General features: G+C 38.0%; 1 protein-coding gene across 8 annotated transcripts in view; it reads right to left on the bottom strand.

Annotated features, from left to right (window-relative positions):
* Positions 1–1,891: 1,891 nt before the first annotated feature.
* Positions 1,892–17,785, bottom strand: part of NXPE3 (neurexophilin and PC-esterase domain family member 3) — a 33,402-nt gene continuing 17,508 nt past the window's right edge. For all 8 annotated transcript variants that reach the window (XM_036916447.2, XM_036916452.2, XM_036916449.2 and 5 more), the window contains 3 exons: positions 14,786–14,859; positions 5,753–5,959; positions 1,892–3,487 (listed from right to left, as the gene is read on the bottom strand). In XM_036916447.2, coding sequence (XP_036772342.1) covers positions 2,937–3,487; positions 5,753–5,959; positions 14,786–14,859 — 832 coding nt within the window. In that variant the 3' untranslated portion in view covers positions 1,892–2,936. The remainder of the gene's footprint in view (positions 3,488–5,752; positions 5,960–14,785; positions 14,860–17,785) is intronic.

Here is a 17,785-nt window from a genome sequence, read left to right as displayed (position 1 = left end):
CACCCCCATGTATCAATCTGAAACTTCGTACCTGAAACCAGTTAGTGTCAGTTAACTGGTATTTAATACATTGAAGGTTGTTCAGGGTGGTAAAAAGGATTATACTGAAACACCAAAGGTCTATTTTATGTTTGCTAAGAAATGTTACTCCTAATAGGATAACTTCAATAAAATATAATCTGTATAGACAGGCCCTTATTATGGATTCTCTCTTTCACAAGTAACATCATATTAATCATTTGAGTTCTAGAATGAGGAGACCTACTAAGAGATATTAATGCTGTCATTCCAAAATAAAAATCCATACCTTAACCCGATGAAATTGTGTGTAAGCCACTGTTTTAAAATCTTATTATAAATCTAAATGTCCAACCATAATGGCCAACTTATGTAAATAATAATACCATTATCTAAACTGCTAGGCAGAATTTTATAACTAAGTTATGAAGACTATTTAATATAGAAAAATATTTGTAAATTAAAGTTAAAAACACAGATACAAATTACATATTCTCTGTGATTATGGCTATGTAGTTAAAAAAAAACCTGCAAGAAAATACACCAAATGTTAATGCTCATTGCATTCAGGTGATAGGATTATGGATTCTAACCATACATTTTCTTCTTCTAGATTTTAGTTTTTTAAAATTATGATGCCCTTCATATTGATAATGGAATGTAAAACAAACTATATTATTTTGCCATCACTCTAATATTCATGACCATGTGGTACTGGCCTAAAATAAACTTTTCAGAAGAAATTAAAATATTGTATCTAATTGTTCTGAGAAAGTTTTAGGTAATATTCCAAACTCCACATTTAGGCATTTTTTTTTTAAACTTCCACACCAAAGCATAGAAAGACAAATTGGAAGAGAGACAAAAGTGAATGAGTATAGTTCAAGAAGTTAATGTCATCAAATCTTATATAACTAAATGAAAAACTAACATAAACTGGATGAGCTCACAAGAAATCATTTGCACAAACAAGTAGCATCACTCCAAAGCCCTGGAGAGGCAGTGGACACTGAAATTCTCCTGGAAAGATGATGAGTCAGCCTCTGCTACCAATCCTTGAGAAAATGCTCAACATTTCTCTCATGAAAACAAAAACCCTCTTTACCGAAGTCCAACAAGTTGTAGTTGCAAAGAGCTATGGACTCTCACATACCTTGGTTCAAACCCAAACTTGAGTTCCTCACCCGCAGAATGTAGCTAATATCACCTACTCTATTAGACCATGATCAGAATTAAATGTTATGGGTAAAACCCCTGAGATAATACACAGCAATATTATTTCCTTAGTTCTATCTTCTCACTTCCCTTAGTCAGTGTTTCTCAAAGTGTAAAACACCACCATTGCATCAGAATCACTAGGCACTTGTCACAAAGGTTGGTTCCACAATTCCCAGAGGTATGGCCCTTAATTCTGCATTTCTATCAAATAGTCCAAGTAACCCTTAGACACTCTAAAACTTATAGGCCATTAAAACTAAGCTATCTTAATATATTTAACTATGTGGCCCTCTTTAGACCCAGAAAATAATTAAGAATTTTCTTTTTCTTTATATATATGTATGCTCACTGCATATATAAAAAATAAACTTGAAGGTGCCCCTCTAGGCTGGGAAAGGAAGAACTTAGACATTCTGTTTTTATTTAAAAATCCAAATTCTCTGACCCATTTTCCTAAAAGGGCATTTTTTTCCCCCATGATTTAAACATCTGTCTTCATCTCTAAAGCATCCCCAATTTCATCACATGTCCATTTAGGAATAACTAAAATGAATTAGATGGCCATTTATTGTGGCTCAAAAAGAAAAGAGTATTTAGTTAATGGCCCCAAGTTAACTTAAACTCATTTAAAATTAACAAGATAAAAACAGTCAAGTCAAATTGACAATTTAATTATTTTAAGATAGCTAGTAGGAATAGCAGCTTTTACTTCCAAGCATTAGGTACCTTAAGTACCTTATGCCCAAACCAAAAAATACCTATCATAGATTTCAATATCTAACTTTAATTTCTAGTGAGATGTTAACTTGTAATTTTGGTATACAATTCAAAATAACAACCAAAAATGAAACACTTGATAGAAATAATTTCTGCAACTTTATAATAAACAATAGCATTCTTTACATTAAAGTCAATAGGTAAAACACTCAAAGTTCAGAACACAAAAATAAATCTTCTACTTATAGATTTCCCCCTTCCAGCTCCAAAAGTGAGTAAGTTGTCATCATGTAAAATTTAGCTGAATCAAATAATCACCCAATGCAAATACTAATTCAATGCACAGATTTTTTATATATATTGCCTTCACATTTTCCCTTTGCTTCTTTTCCAGATTAAAACAGGACATTGTATTTATTCTCACTAGAAAATTCTGACCAAGACATTAGCCTTTTCAGTTAATTCAGAAGTTTCAAGAGAAACTCCTGAGACACAACAGTCTTCACCGTGTTACAGGAGTCCCTTGACTATAAGCCTCTTTAGTTCACCTCACCACTGAAGATGGCCCAACTGTGCCATTCATGCAGATGTGATCAATTTCCTTTACCAGATAAGCTGCGAAAACACTCCACTCCCAACCAAACTTGTCCCTTCCATTTAGGTCAGAACTTTTTTTGACACAGTAATATCCCCTCCCAAGAGAAGCTAGTTCAAACATACTCATTAGCATCTTTGGTTACAAGGGCAATACAGTGCGTAGAAGCTGCTAATAAGGATCCTCCCATGGCTATGTCAAAATTGGAAAAAATTCTATAGGTAGATACAAACATAACCTGAATTTTCTAAACTTCTTGTAAGTCATAATAGAAAGTCCTGTACTTTCGGAAATTGCATACATATCAATGGCACCCAAAAAACCTTCTGTAGTGCAGGTGATGGAGAAGGTCACTGAATGTGACTCCTCCAGTCCTCTCCAGGGCAGGCTAGGTCTCCAAGGGGCACACAAAAGACAAGAACATGTCCAGCTGGTTCTTCACAATAACTTCATCTGGATGTAGTTTGTGGGGTAGATGATGGGCCAGGGTCATCTCCCAGGCATCCACAAGATAGACACCGACCCCTGAGAACATCTTCCGAAGGACTGTGTCCAGCTGAAAGTTGTACCAGTCGCTGTTGAAAAGGCTCACCTCGGGCCCCAGCTCCTGCACGTTGGCTGTCCGGATGACGACCACAGTCTTCGGGCTTCGGTCCAGAAGCTGGACCACTGCCCTCCGGATGTTCCTGAGACGCCGGATGTACACTTCCAAGGGGAAGGTGCTGAAGTGAGACCAGACGGCTATGGCAACCACTGTGTTCTTCCCTCCCACAATGCCATTCAGCTCATTGGCCACGTAACGAAGCTCACTGCTAAAGACGGTCGTGAAGCGGATGGGTGGACCATGGCAGCGGTATTTGAGCAGGATATTGTGTTTCTGGTCCACTGCAAGGAAGGGACCCACATTCTTGGGACTACCCAAGTTAAACTCCACTAAATCTGAAACCAAGAAAACTCAAACTCATAAAAATGTTCAAAGCAAATTCATGTACTTTGATTATTCTTTACTTGTGGCTTCAAAGAACAGTTTTAAAAATAAAAGTACAACAAAAAGGCACAATACAAATATAAAGGCAATACCTGACTGTACCTTGGCTTGAAATGGACCTTTATTCTAACAAATTTATTATTTAAATTACTCCACAAACATGTTATTATAAGTAATACCATCAGCAATAGACTCTACACCTATGCTATACCTCAAAAGCAAAATAACCCATTTCCCTCTGTTAGGCCAAGAAATCTTCCTGTTTGCACTGACTACTGAATCTCTAAATATCAACTTGGAATTTACACGTTATAATTCTAACAGATAAATATTATTTCTTCCAGGACACAGGCTAGAACTTCTGCTTTTTCACAAACACGTAATAGTAACCAAGTATCTCTTTTCACAGTAAACGAAAGAATGGAGCACTCAGTTTCTTTTGACTTTCAGTTTCATCCTATGAGTGGAAAATCATGTTAAGTCCTAGGGAACTCCTCTGTCATAAGAATAACAAAGCAGCACAGTTAGAATTCCCTTCTGTTTCCCTTTATCTGAGTGTGTTTCAAAATTCAGCTGCTCTGAGATCTTCTGAAGGTCCCAGTGACTGTTTTCCCTTATTACTCCTAAAAAACACTGTACAAAATTTATCGCTTAACGTATGTCCCATGAGGAAAGAAGGATTATCTCCTATCCCTAAATATTTCTGTAAGTGCCTTCCAGAGAACAAACTGAGTAACTTTTGGCAACCCAATTCACGTAACATTTCCTAAGCACCTACCTATTCAGTGCCAGTCATCAATGCTCAGATTCTAAGTCAGTCCTTGCACTAAAGGAGTTTACAGTCAATTCTAAAGACACAACATCAAACTAACTACAATTGTCCTATATTCTTCTTAAGAATCACTTTTTTATCCATGTAGGCTCCTCTTCTAGGTTACCTAATTCATAATGACTTAGCATGTGGCCCCACTTAAAATGAATAGAAGCTCAAGCCATCATTCTTTTAAGATCAAGCACCAACACAAGAGTGAAAACTTGTCTGCAAAGAGTATAGCAGAAAACAGCAAAATTCTCAATGCAATCATTACTGTGAAAGGAAACACGGAGCTATGTCATTAGGACCTGAGAACCAAGCAATTACAGACTCCTGGAGGGCCCTGGCTGGTCTGCATCAAGCTGTGCCCAGCATCATGCCATACAAAGTATTTCTTTTCTCCTGATTTTTAATTTATGCTTTATCAACTAAACTCAGCTATACTGTTTCAATAAGAATAAGCAAAACAAAAACAAACTGGAACTAACTTTCTGCTTTGTGGGGACTTACCTACTTCCTTCCTTCTAAAAGTTAAGTTTGAAACCGAGTTGAAAATAAATAAAAGAAATAAGTGAAAGAGAAAAGGAAAACATCACAAACAACTTATAACAAGCCATGGAAAGTTGCTTTATGAAAAGCACGAGCACTCCAAGTGGTTTTTAGTGCTGTTGTCCAGAATACATCCCTCCTCACATGACTGATCCATAACCCTTCCAGGAATAGGAAAAGGCCCACTGTAAGTAAGGGATGGTCCTCCAGTGAGTGGGGTTTTATTCTGAGGCTGGAGAGCAGCCCCAGAGCTCAGCAATGAACTAGGAAGCTAAGCATGCTGGAACCTACCAAGATTCCCAGTAGGAGCCAGCTCCATCTCAGAATCACACCAAAGGAATGTCCAGTGGAGGCCACAGGAATGGCTTTGCTGCATGGATGCATTAAAATGGACCCCACTCAGTTTGGCTGCTTCCTTCCAGTTAAATCTATTATAAACTTGGAGTTGGGCCAAACAAAACTAGGAGAGAGACAACTGGAAGTGTCCACCTCTATTTTACAGCCCAGAATATTAGAAGAGAAAAATACCTGTGAAGTGATATTGTCCAGCTGCCTCATCTCACACTTGGAGAAATGAAGTTCTGAGAAGTAAATGACTTGTCTAGGGTCTCACAGCTAATCAGTGGTATGAACTTCAACAAAAACTTGGTGTTTCCATCAATACATCATGACCCCACCATTGATCAGAAACTACCACACATATCTCCAGGGCTAGGACACCTCTCTAGTCCTCCAGAGAAATAACTGCTTCCTCACCTGAGGCATTTCTGCAGGTGGTGGAGTGAGTCTGCTGTTTCAAAGCTGATTTCATGCATGTGGGAAAGAATTATGAAACAAAAAGCAAAGTACCAACCTGGAACAAATGCAGTAAGGTATTCAAACCATTGCCTGATTGTTGAGTCACCAAATAAATATACCATTTTTCTTTGTAAGCATTCTGTAATGTTATCAGGGTCATTAAACTGGCGTATCTTAAACTTTCTGGGCCTCCACTGATCTTTGTAATAATACCCAGAAGGAAAAGTTCCTGTGCCTTGAGATAGTCCTAAGTTGATAGTTTCTGAAAGAGAAAAGCAAAAAATACAATATATTGAAATTCTCCTCCAAAAAACCATACATGAAAAATGTTCTAAGAAACATAATCATGTCCCTACATTTGTTAGCCTGCTGGCATATGGGTAACATTTCCTGCTGTCACATCTCAAAAGAAATCCCAGGCTTTCCCCTTGCTACAAAAGGTTTCCTTTGCATAAAAATGGGAAGATCTGAAATGGGTGTGAGGGTGTTGGTGAGCAGAAAGGGAAAAGGGGACTTTGAACATTCCCTCTGATTATGCATGTTTTTATCAAAGCCAAAAATAAAGGCAGGCAAAAACCCAAGGAAATATGTAGACATAATCATTTTAATCATTGTCCCAGCTTTATCCCAAAATAGAAGAGTTTCTCATCCAAATGTCTGTGAGGAAAGTAACAACTTAAATTCATAATTACATGTGCATAGTAATACTAGCCCACAGTTTCTCAGCCCATTAAAAGGAAAATTTTAACCTACAGGTCTTACAATCAAATATTAATTCTGAAAACAGCCACCACTTAATACAGAGAACAGACCAATAATGTACAGTCTAAGAATTATTCCCAATACAAAAGGTTCAAAAGGTCTTTACACACAATGAACAATATTAAAAATGCATCAGCAGTGTGTACTCATGGTTGTAGCCTAGCTACACATGATAACACAAGCGCTGGGACAGCTTTCAGAGGGAGAGCCAACATCTTTCCACCCTAACAGCTCCCTTGGGAAATGCTGCTGTGGAAACAACACTTTGCATGCTTCAAAACAGAGATATGCTAATATTTCTTGCAAATTTACTATGCATCAGACACTGTTCTGAACAACTAAATGTATTATCTCATATGATGCTCCCAATAACTCTATAAGGTAGGTCCTATTATTATTCCTACCATTCTGAACAGCTAAACAAGTTGACCTACACTCCACAGCTGGTAAGTAGCAAAGCCAGGACCAGATCCAAGCAGGTGAACCCCATAGCCCATGTTTTACACCACTGTACTACATCACCTCTCAAAAACAGATGTTTGTAGATGTCAGCCATTTTTTTTTTTTTGCTTTTTCCCCGAAGGTGTACACTTACTTATTTCTAACATTTATTCAAATCCACAATCTTCAAAAAGCATTGCACTTTATACCACTTCCTTACCTACCCAAAGGTTCAAACCCTGATCATAATCCAGTAACTCTATAGTCTCACCTGTTAAACCACAATTCAAAATCCAAATGCTTATATGACTCAGAAATTAAAACTTGAGTCCATGTGTGACTATTTTCAGCTTATTTGACTTCTTGATATTATCCATATTACTCAACATTATTTTGGTTTATTCCCTTCGAAGATGGCCACATTTGACAGTGCATATTTTTTGTTGTTGTTGGAAAGACTAAAGTCTCTAAGGAAGAGACGTCAGAACTTTAATTTCAGAAATTAGATATTATCAAGTCCCCCCCACACATCTCATTGCAGTCACTGTCCATCAACCATAGTGAGATGCTATAGAGTCACTACTTGACAGTGCCTATTTAATCTTTTCTTAGGCATCTGCTAATTCTTTATAGCTTCAGGGCCTAAACTGAAAGGCAAAAAGCATTTTTAAAAGCTGTATTTGTCAAATGTGATTATCAAAGAAAAAATAAGGACTAAGGTAAATATTTTGCTTATTCAGAAACAATTTATCTTTGTGAAAATGTGGATGAACCTAGAGGGGATCATGCTAATCGAAATAGGTCAGAAAGAAAAAGACAAATACTGTATGATTTCACATACATGTAGAATCGAAAAACAAAGAAACAGGCCCATAAATACTGACAACAGACTGTTGGTTACCACAGGGAAGGGGATGAGGGATGGATGTGTAGGAGAAGGGGATAAAGAGGTACAAACTTCAAATTATAAAATAAATTAGTCACAGGAATGGAAATACAACATAGAGAAGAAGATAACTAATAATACTGTAATAGCTTGGTATGGTAACAGAGAAGAACTACGCTTACCACAGAGAACATTTAGTAATGTATATAATCATTGGGTCATGATGTTGCACATCTGAAACCGATATGATATTGCACATCAACTACATTCCAATTTTTAAAAATTGTCTAAATGTGTCGCCAGGTGTGGCATTACCATAGACCACACCTTGCCCCAAACTCCTCCGCTGTGTCAGCATGCTGAGGCCTCACAGGCCGGAGCTCCAGAGCAGACCCCCCATGGCCCAAGGAAAACATGCTATGAAGGGAATTACAAGTGATATTAAAGTTACATTTTTACCACTGTTTATTCATAAACTTGGCTACTGTGTGTCAAATACATGTTATAAAGAAAAGTGTACATCAGACAGGAAACAACTGCCATTTCCATTCAAATGTTAATTATCTTAACTCCCAGAGTTGAGTCTAGCAGAGCAAATCAATCACTGAACCTAACACCGCTTACACACGGAGCACCAGATGACAGGACATACAGTGAAATGAGATCATGTGCCTACATTGCCCTCTTATGGTCAGCTGCAACAAAAATATTTCCTATTTTATTACCATCTTAAGTACTCTGAAGTTGTTGAAAAAGTGAGCAGTTCCTGAAACTCAGAATACATTTTCACATATGGTAATTGAGATATGAAAGCCTCTTATACCAATAATACAATCCCTAATGTACTATACGTGCAGAATAAAAATAATTTAAAAATGATTTCTTACTCGGTTTTATAGCTATCTTGAACACTGATGATGAAGGAAGGAGTTTACTCAGAGGTGGCAGTAAGGGCAGAAAAGTTCTTTATGCAAAATCAGAAGGGATATATTTGATTATTTGCGAGTAAGGTCACTACTGCTCTAAAAGGTCTTGGCTTCTCTTTAAAGCTCAAGGCTTACATTTTCCTCCAAAGGGTATCATCCCATGTCATTCAGTAGCCATAATGAGAGCTATATGGGCCACAAGTGGGACAAAATGAGAGAGAAAACAGAAGATAAATAAATTTTCCAAAACTGTCTAGAAAAAGCTTGGTAAGAGGGCTACAATGTGAATTAAGGATGGGAGGTGTGTGTGGCATGTGCATATGTGCACACATGTCCGTTAATTTTATGGCATGGAATTATTTGTAGGATTAAGAACAGTAAAAGGCAGGCCAAAGGGGAGTGCAAAGTTCATGAGAGGAAAAATAAGACCAGACAGAGAAGAAAGAGTCAATTCCTTACATCAGGAAACACAATGGGCCCAGGAATGGCTGAGTACCATCTCAGGGAGCTAAGGAATGAGGACAGTGTGTGTGGAGCTGCTTAGGCACACCACGTCAAGGGCTGGGCACATGAGAAGGTCCCAACTACACAGTAACTATGGGGCTTCAGTTTGAGTTTACCTTTGAATTCCCCCTAGAAAACTTTGGGAATTTATTTTTTTTAGTATTTTAGTCCCCTAAAAGCTTAGCCACAGAGTGACTTGTTGCGGTTTCTCAGGCAGAGCTGTATGGACAGGTAGTAGTAGAAGCAGTATGGTTTATAAAGACATACATCATTATTGATACAGTTGTGGGAATGGGTGTCCTTTCCCCAAATTATTCAGTGGGTTAGATTTTATATGTAGGATGTGAGCCCTTTGGTTTTATATGTTAACCATATAAAATGTATTCTGTATTAAAGTATTTTTTCCAACAACTAGAAAACAGTTATGCTTATACCAATGTGTCCCATTTGTTGTGATAGCATCTCTCCTTTTCCATTTTTTAGAATTCAACATCAGATAGAGGTCTCACCCATAAAGGCACTAGTTTAGTTTTCACTATACAACAGTATTCATCATTCACTCTATCATTTGGATGCACTGAGATAGTAGAGGGTTGATAAATTCCACTACAGCAGAGAAACCAAAACATCACCACCTCAGCCACACCTCCCGAGCATGTTAAGGGACCACAGAACGGCCCTGGACAGAGTCAGTGGGCCTGGTGTATGTCTGACTCCACCTCTCCAGTATGAAACCAACATTTACACTTTCACCTTACTACCTGTCTCCTCAGTCTATTCCAGCCACCAAGCACAGAGCAGGTGTCAAAATGAAGACTGAATAAATAAGTATCTAAACCTTGGTTTCATTCTCTATAAATAAGTAGATTTCTAGTTATTTTGAAGGGTGACTGTGAAAAAGTCAATACTGTAATAGTGTAAAAACACATTTTTAATGGTAAAGGGCTACCCTAGAGTGCTAGAAATCTGTATGTTACAAGCATTCTGTATCTTCACCTGGGTGGTTACTTTATTGATTTTCTATTATTTTTCTATTTGCTTTCTATTACTGTGTAACAAATCACCACAAACTTAGTGGCTTAAAAACAAGGGACATTTACCATCCCACAGTTCTGTAAGTCCAGAGTCCAGGGCACAATATACTGGGTTCTCTGCTCAGGGTGTCAGCAGGGCTGCGTTCCTTTCTGAAGATGGAGGAGGATCTGCTTCCAAGCTCATTCAAGTTATTGGCCAAATTCAGTTTGTGGTTATAAGACAGACTTTCTTATTTCCCTAATGGTTGTCAGCCAGGGAATGCCCTTCAGCTCCTACAAGCCACCTACATTCCTTGCCATGTGGCCTCCTCCATCGTTAAAGCCAGCAAAGAAGAATCTTCTTCATATAGAATCTTTCTCACTTTGAATCTCTTTCTTCAGGAAGAATCTGGTCCTTGTTAAGGGCTTATCCAATTAGACCAGGATAAGCTCTCTTTTTTTACAGTCAACTTTGTCATATAACATAATCAAATCATGGGAATGATAACCCATCACATTTACAGGTCCTCCTACACTCAAGGGAGAGGGGATTACCTAAGGGCATGGATCACTGCGAGTCATGTTAGAATTCACCGTACAATTACAAAGATACATACACGTGTAAAACTCCACTGTATTTACTATGATCTGTATGCTCTTTTGAATATAAGATGTATCTCGATAAAAATATAAAGAGCTGCAAAGATGTTAGTGTTTATTCTATTGCTATTAGACCTAGTCTTAACCTAAATTCTCAATAATCTCAAAAATATATGTTATCTCTAATTTAGTTGTTGATGAGGTTAGAAGCTAGAAGCCATCAAGGTCCCTGAGCCGATAGGCTATGATAGTCTGCAGACCACAGTACAGGTATTAAGGAAAGTCAGCAGTAATTCTGCCACTAGCAAAGCCTGTCAGAAACCAGACACTTGTACTTGGTAAGGTAGTCTAGTCTAATTAAAAGTTGTATTTCTTTGCTTTTGACTGACATTATACCCATGCATGGGGGTAGCGCTGGCAATCTCATTTATAAGCCAGCACCTAAATTCTAGATAAGAGGGTGATTAGAAAAATGAGACACTGTCACGGCAATCATTTGTGTATTATGTGCCAATTCATCTGACTCTAAATATGCATCTTAGAATAATGTTACCTTGTAGGAAAATCAATTAACCAATATATAAAAAACTAAAATTTCATAGGGGCAAAACCTTCAAAATATGGGATCCATAAGTAAAATAATAAAAGTGGAAAGACTATGAAATCTTCCAAGGCTGGGCAAAGTACAAGATGGGCTTGTAAAATTTTGTGGTGCCAGAAAGTAAGGAAGTGCTAAAAAAAAAAAAAAAAAAAAAGGATGAGAGCATGCCTAAGGGCATAGGAGTTAAAGTGAAAAAGTCCCCAATTACCAAAACTAGAGCAATTTACAGCAAAATAAATAATGATTGACTCGGATAATAACCCAAAGAATTAAATAAGCAATTGAATCTATACTGATGCAATTAAATAAATGGAAAAGAACAGACAACTCTTCCTTACAGAAAAATACCAATTACTTAATTGTCTTAAGAATGAGAGATACAGAAAGTGACCATTAGAGCACCACAGAACTAACTGCTGCAGGCCAGGCCTACTGAGGATGCTCAGGTCCATGGGTGAAAGAGTGAGCAGGGGCAGAAGGCTTACAAGGTCTCTGTCCAGCTTCCTGTGGCTGCCGTAACAAGATACGACACATTTAATGGCTTAAAACAACCCAAAATTATCCTCTTATGGTTCTGGAGGCCAGAAGCCTAAAATCAGTGTCACTTGACTAAAACCAAGGTGTTGTCAGGGTCGTATTCTCTCTGGAGGATCTAGGGAAGAATCTGTTTCTGTGCCTGTACAAGAGCTGTATTCTTTGGCTCACAGCCTCTTTCTCCTTTTTTAAACCCAGCAGCATGACACCTTCAAATCTCTCAGCTTCCATCCTCACACTGTCTTCTGTCTTCTCTATGAAATCTCTCTCTGCCTCCCTCTAAAAAGGATACTCGTGATTGTATTTGGGGCCCACTCAGATAATCAGGATAATCTCTCTTCATCAGGACCCTTAACTTAATCATATATGCAAAGTTTCTTCTGTCACATAACCGAACATTCACAAATTTGAGGGATTAGAGTCTGGATATCTTTGAGGGCCATTATTCAGCCTACCACAGTCTTAAAGTTAACTTCCCAGAATACTGAGAACTACAAAGGTAAAAATAACATAAGTTCGCAGTGGAGAATCCCGGCAGACACCACTTTAATCAACTGATCAATGTTAACATCATTTTTAGCAGTATATCCTGACATCATATACACCCCTTAAAAGGACACATCATTTCTGGGCTATTTTTCCAAAAATGCATGAACTCATTTAAATCACAAGAAAACACTGGACAAACCCAAATTTGAGACATTCTTAAAAATATCTGACCAGTGCTCTTCAAAAGTGCCACGGTCATGGGAGATAATGAAAGACTGAGGAATTGTCACAGAGGGAAGACAAAGGAAACATGGGACTAAATGCAATTTAGGACCCTGCATCGATTCTGGAAGAAAGAGGACATCAGTGGGAAGACTGATGAACTCCATATAAACTCTATAATTTAGCTAATAAATTATACTGATGTTAAAGTCTTAGTGTTGATAAGGGTTCTGTGGTTATGTAAGACATTAGCATAAGGGGAAGCTGGGCGAAGGCTATACAGGAACTATTTCTGCAACTCTTATTTAATAAGTCTAAAATTATCTGAAAACAAAACAAAACTAAATGTTAAAAAGAGGAAGAAAGGACCAAAAGAAGGAAGGGAAGATGGAGGAGGAGGAAGGAAGGAGATTAACCTTTCGTGGAGGGTCTTTGAGTGCCCCCTGCTGGTCATGAGAGTGAACTTCAGTAAAGTTCTGCCAAGCAGGGCTTCAAGTTATTTAAAGCAATTGCCCTTTCTCTTTTCTTTCTAGTTACGTGCCTGCTCTGAGATAGTTTCCTCAAAGCCAAGTATTCTGCTTCTACTGATTCATGGTTCCTTTCTTCCTCTAAAAATCCATCAAAAGCCTCACCAGTTACTGAACCTGTCCTCTCTCTAAACAGAATCGAACCAAACTATCACAAACACACAACGACTTCCTGGCTGCACTCCAAGATCTGCCAGGTGCAGGAAAACCACCTAAAGCTCCTCCCACCAGCCATCCCACTGGACTCCCGGCGACATCACAACTGCCTAAGGTACAGGGGAGAAGGATAGATGTGGTCCCTGAGGTGTGGGGTGTGAGAGGGCGAGGGGTGCGCTGTTAACAGGGGTATTGTGTCTACCAACATCTCAGCCATAGGGTTTGGGGTCCAGGCAGATAGAAGCTAAATATATACGCTAATCATGTATCATATTTGAATCCCCTAAAACTAGTAACTCACTTGGTTCAAGTAAACTACATACAGATTTTCATTTGGAAAAGACTGGGCTTTCTTGTGGCACATAGTAGTGGAGACTAGAGATGCAGACAAGCAGTGTCCTGGCTGCACCTGGGCCACAGACAGATTTTATTCAGCCCAAACAATATTTTTTAAGTTCTTAATTGGATGCCAATGTTTTGAAATATAGAGGTATCAAATTTAAAAATTAAGACTTCTGATTTTTTTCATGAAAAAAATGGAGAGATCTGGTTACACTCGGTTTGCATTTCTGCCTGGCAATAAAGCAGCAGGTACCGAGGACAGGCCTTCCTTGTCCTTTGTTTCTCTCCCCACTCACACAAGGAACACATGGCTAATACCAAACCTGATGGCTTTGTCTGTAGTATATGCCAAGTCCCTGTGGCATGAGTGTTTATGGTATCAGCTATGTGTGATATTATATGTAGCCTTTCAACAGCTAAAAGGACCTTGCCAGATATTGGCATAAGCATCCTCAATAATGTTTTTCTTTTCTAAGAGTCACAATAGCTAATTACATCTACCCTGCAAAAACATAATGTATACACTTACTCTGCTGAATTTCATTCTTTTACTTTTAATAATATCCTATACCAATGGATCAGAACCACATACATTTGTTAAAACAAGGATTGCTGGGTCCTACCCTCCAGTTTCTGGTTCGGTAGTCTGAGATGAGATCCAAGAGTGCTTAGCCCTGAGAGTGCAAATTCCAAAATGACTGGTTTGAATTTGAATTTGGATTTGAATTTCTAACCACATGTGGTTATTAAGCATGTGTAACTGAAGAATTGAATTTTTTATTGTAATTAATTTAAAAATAGCCACATATGGCTAGTAGCTACCATACAGGACAGCATAGCACTGAAGGCTGAGGAGCCAAACAGGCGAGTGCGAGAAAAAGACAACTTTTACATGAATGTAAACAGCAAAACCCAAGATTATGTACATGAGGCCTGATTTATTTTAATCAAAAAGTTCTTTCAATATTTTCAACTATACCCAGAAGTAAGCATGGCAATTAAAGGGGAAAAAAAGAGCTTTTGAAATACAGAGTCTCAAGCTACTTAACAAGAAAAAAAAATCATCAAGCCCACTCCTTTTTTACCTTTTGTTCTCCCAGGAATCACAGTTACCCAATCGGGTCCACTTGAGTTGATTGGCACTTTGATATTGACACCACTTTAAGAGGAATAAAAAGAATATAAGCTTAGAATCAGGAACATTTATTTTCCAATGTATCTTTATTTGCAAATAAAAAGCAGAAATGATTTCACAGAACCTTATTAAGATGAAACATTGTTATAAATTTAATCAACACAATTAATTAATAAACTAGGTCTCTTATAACAAGCAGGTTATATGGATAAGGACACTGAATAAGAATTATGTTCTTAATCTTTTCACTGCTTAGCCCTGAGAGTGCAAATTCCAAAATGACAGATTCTGGTTTGAAGAGGTTGTTAAGGCTCCTGGACTGGCCAGAGTGGAAAACCTGCTCTTCTGAACGAGGAGGGGAAGGGAAAAAGGCAGCGGACTTGAAGCTCCTGTCCCTGGTGCCTTGAGGATTTTATTTCTCCCTGACCTACCCTTGGTTGAATTCACTCTCCAGGCCTCCAGACAGCAAGCCTCTCCCTCTAGAACCCTTCTTCCAGAACTGAATCTCTATCAGATTACATGATACATCAGCTTGAGAGCTCAAACGGTCATATGTTAAGGGGGTTCCGAGAACCAGTATGGCCACTGTCTGAGACAGACCTCTGCCCGCCTCTCCCTGCTTGGACTCAGAGAATGGCTCAGAAATGCTGAGAGTGTCAATTTTGTCACTACCTGGTTTTCAGGCTGCAAGTCTATGCGGCACAAAGTCTCACATCAAGATTCCTTAGGCCTTGCCCCAAACAGAGATGAGTCCTCCTGGGGACACATGTCCACAGACATGTGCTCAGGCAGTACTTTGTTCATCATTACAAGGGCTCTGAGAGTCTGTTCCCCCTTACTAAACATGGATTCCTTGAGAGCACAGACTGTCTCATTCACAGTTTTGCCTTCGGCACTTAGCACAGGCATTGGACTATACAACCTGGGCTCAGAAAATATTCGGTAGTGGGCTACATGGAAAAGTGGGGGAGTGTGGCATCCAGGCAACTCAGTGTTACTATTCCAGAAAGTGGGTCACAATAATTAGGCCTCTTGCACTTAGACAAAAAACAAAGAAAAAAATAAAATGCTAACTCTCCAAACTCACTTTGGGAACTTACAGTCATGATATTTTGTTTCATCAAAAATCAATCCAAAAGAGATTTATTTTCAAATTCCTACTATGTGCCAGGCATTGTCCTCCATACCAGGGATATAATAGCAAACAAAACACAGAGCATCCCTTCCTTCATGGAACTGACATTCTAATAAGGGAGGCAAAAACAAGGAAGGATATACAGGGGGCTCTCTCAGAAAACAATTCTAAGAGAGGAATGACTTTCAAAAGAGCACATGTAAACTGCTTTCAGGAGAGAGCTTTAAGGTAAGAGAAAAAAGAAAAGTTCAACTCTGTAATTTTCGTGTAAAAATGCTTAACTTCAACTAGTGATGCAGAAACAATAAAGCAGCAAATCCAAAATAAGGGACATCCTACACAACAGTGGAATCAAAATTCTCAATGTTGTAAAAAACAAAATAAACTAGAAACCTCTTCTGGATTAAAGGAGATTAGAGAGATAACTAAACACACTGTATGTGATCATAAATTAGATGAGTTAAAAAAAGATAGCTATAAAGGACATTTTTTGGGACAACTGGAGAAACCTGAATATGGACTGCATCTTAGTAGTACTGAATCAATGATAAGCATCTCAGTTGTGATAACTGTATTATTGTTACATGCTGGAGAAAGTCCCTGTTCCTAGATGAGTACTCACAGGCTGCAGTGCCATGAGGGCTGCTACTCTCAAATGGTCTGGGGAACAAATTATACAGACACACTCATACAAATACAGAGAAAGAAGGAGCAAATATTGCAAAATTTCAACAATGGTGAATCTAAGTTAAAGATATATGGGTGTTCACTTTTACTATTTTTGCAGTGCTTCTAAAGATTTGAAGGTTTTTTTTAAATACAAAGTTAGAAAAAATATAAATCACTAAAATAAAAAAAGCTTTTTACGTGATGAGCTCATTCTTTCAAAGGGCCTTCCTATTTTATTAATAGGACCTACTAAGCAAAGTACTGTTGTTCTTTCCAAAACTAAACACTTTTTCTCCCTTAAGAGTGAAGAACAAAGTTTAGATCATGTTAATTGTCTAACTGTAATTTAGGGAAACAAAAACCAAGGCTAAGCATCGTAATCCTTCTGAATTACACAACATATTGAGTCACCAAGGAAGAAAGGTAAAAATGGGTATCAGCTAACAAATGCAGAACATGAGCTCCAAACAGTACACTCAAGGATACCTCAAAAGATCAATTTTAATTTTTTTCTTTTTCTCTTCAGTTAGTGTGATGAAAAATTTCAGAATTTTAACAGAGTTAACAATGCAGAAAATAAAATCAGTATGAGGACTCTGTCAAATGTTTGGTTTCCAAAAACTTTTGCACCTCAGTTTTCCCAGCACGCTTACAGATAACTATAATTTCCTAATGATTCTGCTACAAAGTGCCATCAGCCAGACATCCAGGATATGCAAGTAAGGGCAGAGATAAACATTATTTTATATTTCTGGATTCACAGGTGCTTTTGGTTTTAATGACAGTATTTGGTGTTAGGAATATCTTTACATTTTACACCTATTTAATTCTCTAACCTTTCTCCCACTTTTCTCCACAAGGAATTTCCATAAATTACAAACTATGCTTCCTCCTCTTTGCTAGGCCATTAAGTGGATTGACAACACAAGTCTAAAAGGGAGATATATCCAAGTCTTCCCACATGGGAAGAAAAGTACACGTGTGAAGTAATGAACTGAAATAATCTGCTCAGACAAATAGCATGTCTGAGTTTGAACCCATAATTAAAATTAAAGTTAACATCCATGTGCACTAAGCCATATGAAAAACTAGGCAGTCTTCTCAAGATCAGTAAATACATTGAGTTGTGCTCCATCTGCTGGCCTT

This window comes from Manis pentadactyla, chromosome 1 (genome assembly GCF_030020395.1).
Source record: "Manis pentadactyla isolate mManPen7 chromosome 1, mManPen7.hap1, whole genome shotgun sequence".
NCBI lineage: Eukaryota > Metazoa > Chordata > Mammalia > Pholidota > Manidae > Manis > Manis pentadactyla.
The sequence above is the reverse complement of the archived record's forward strand: the minus strand, read 5'-3'. Positions and strand labels throughout refer to the sequence as shown.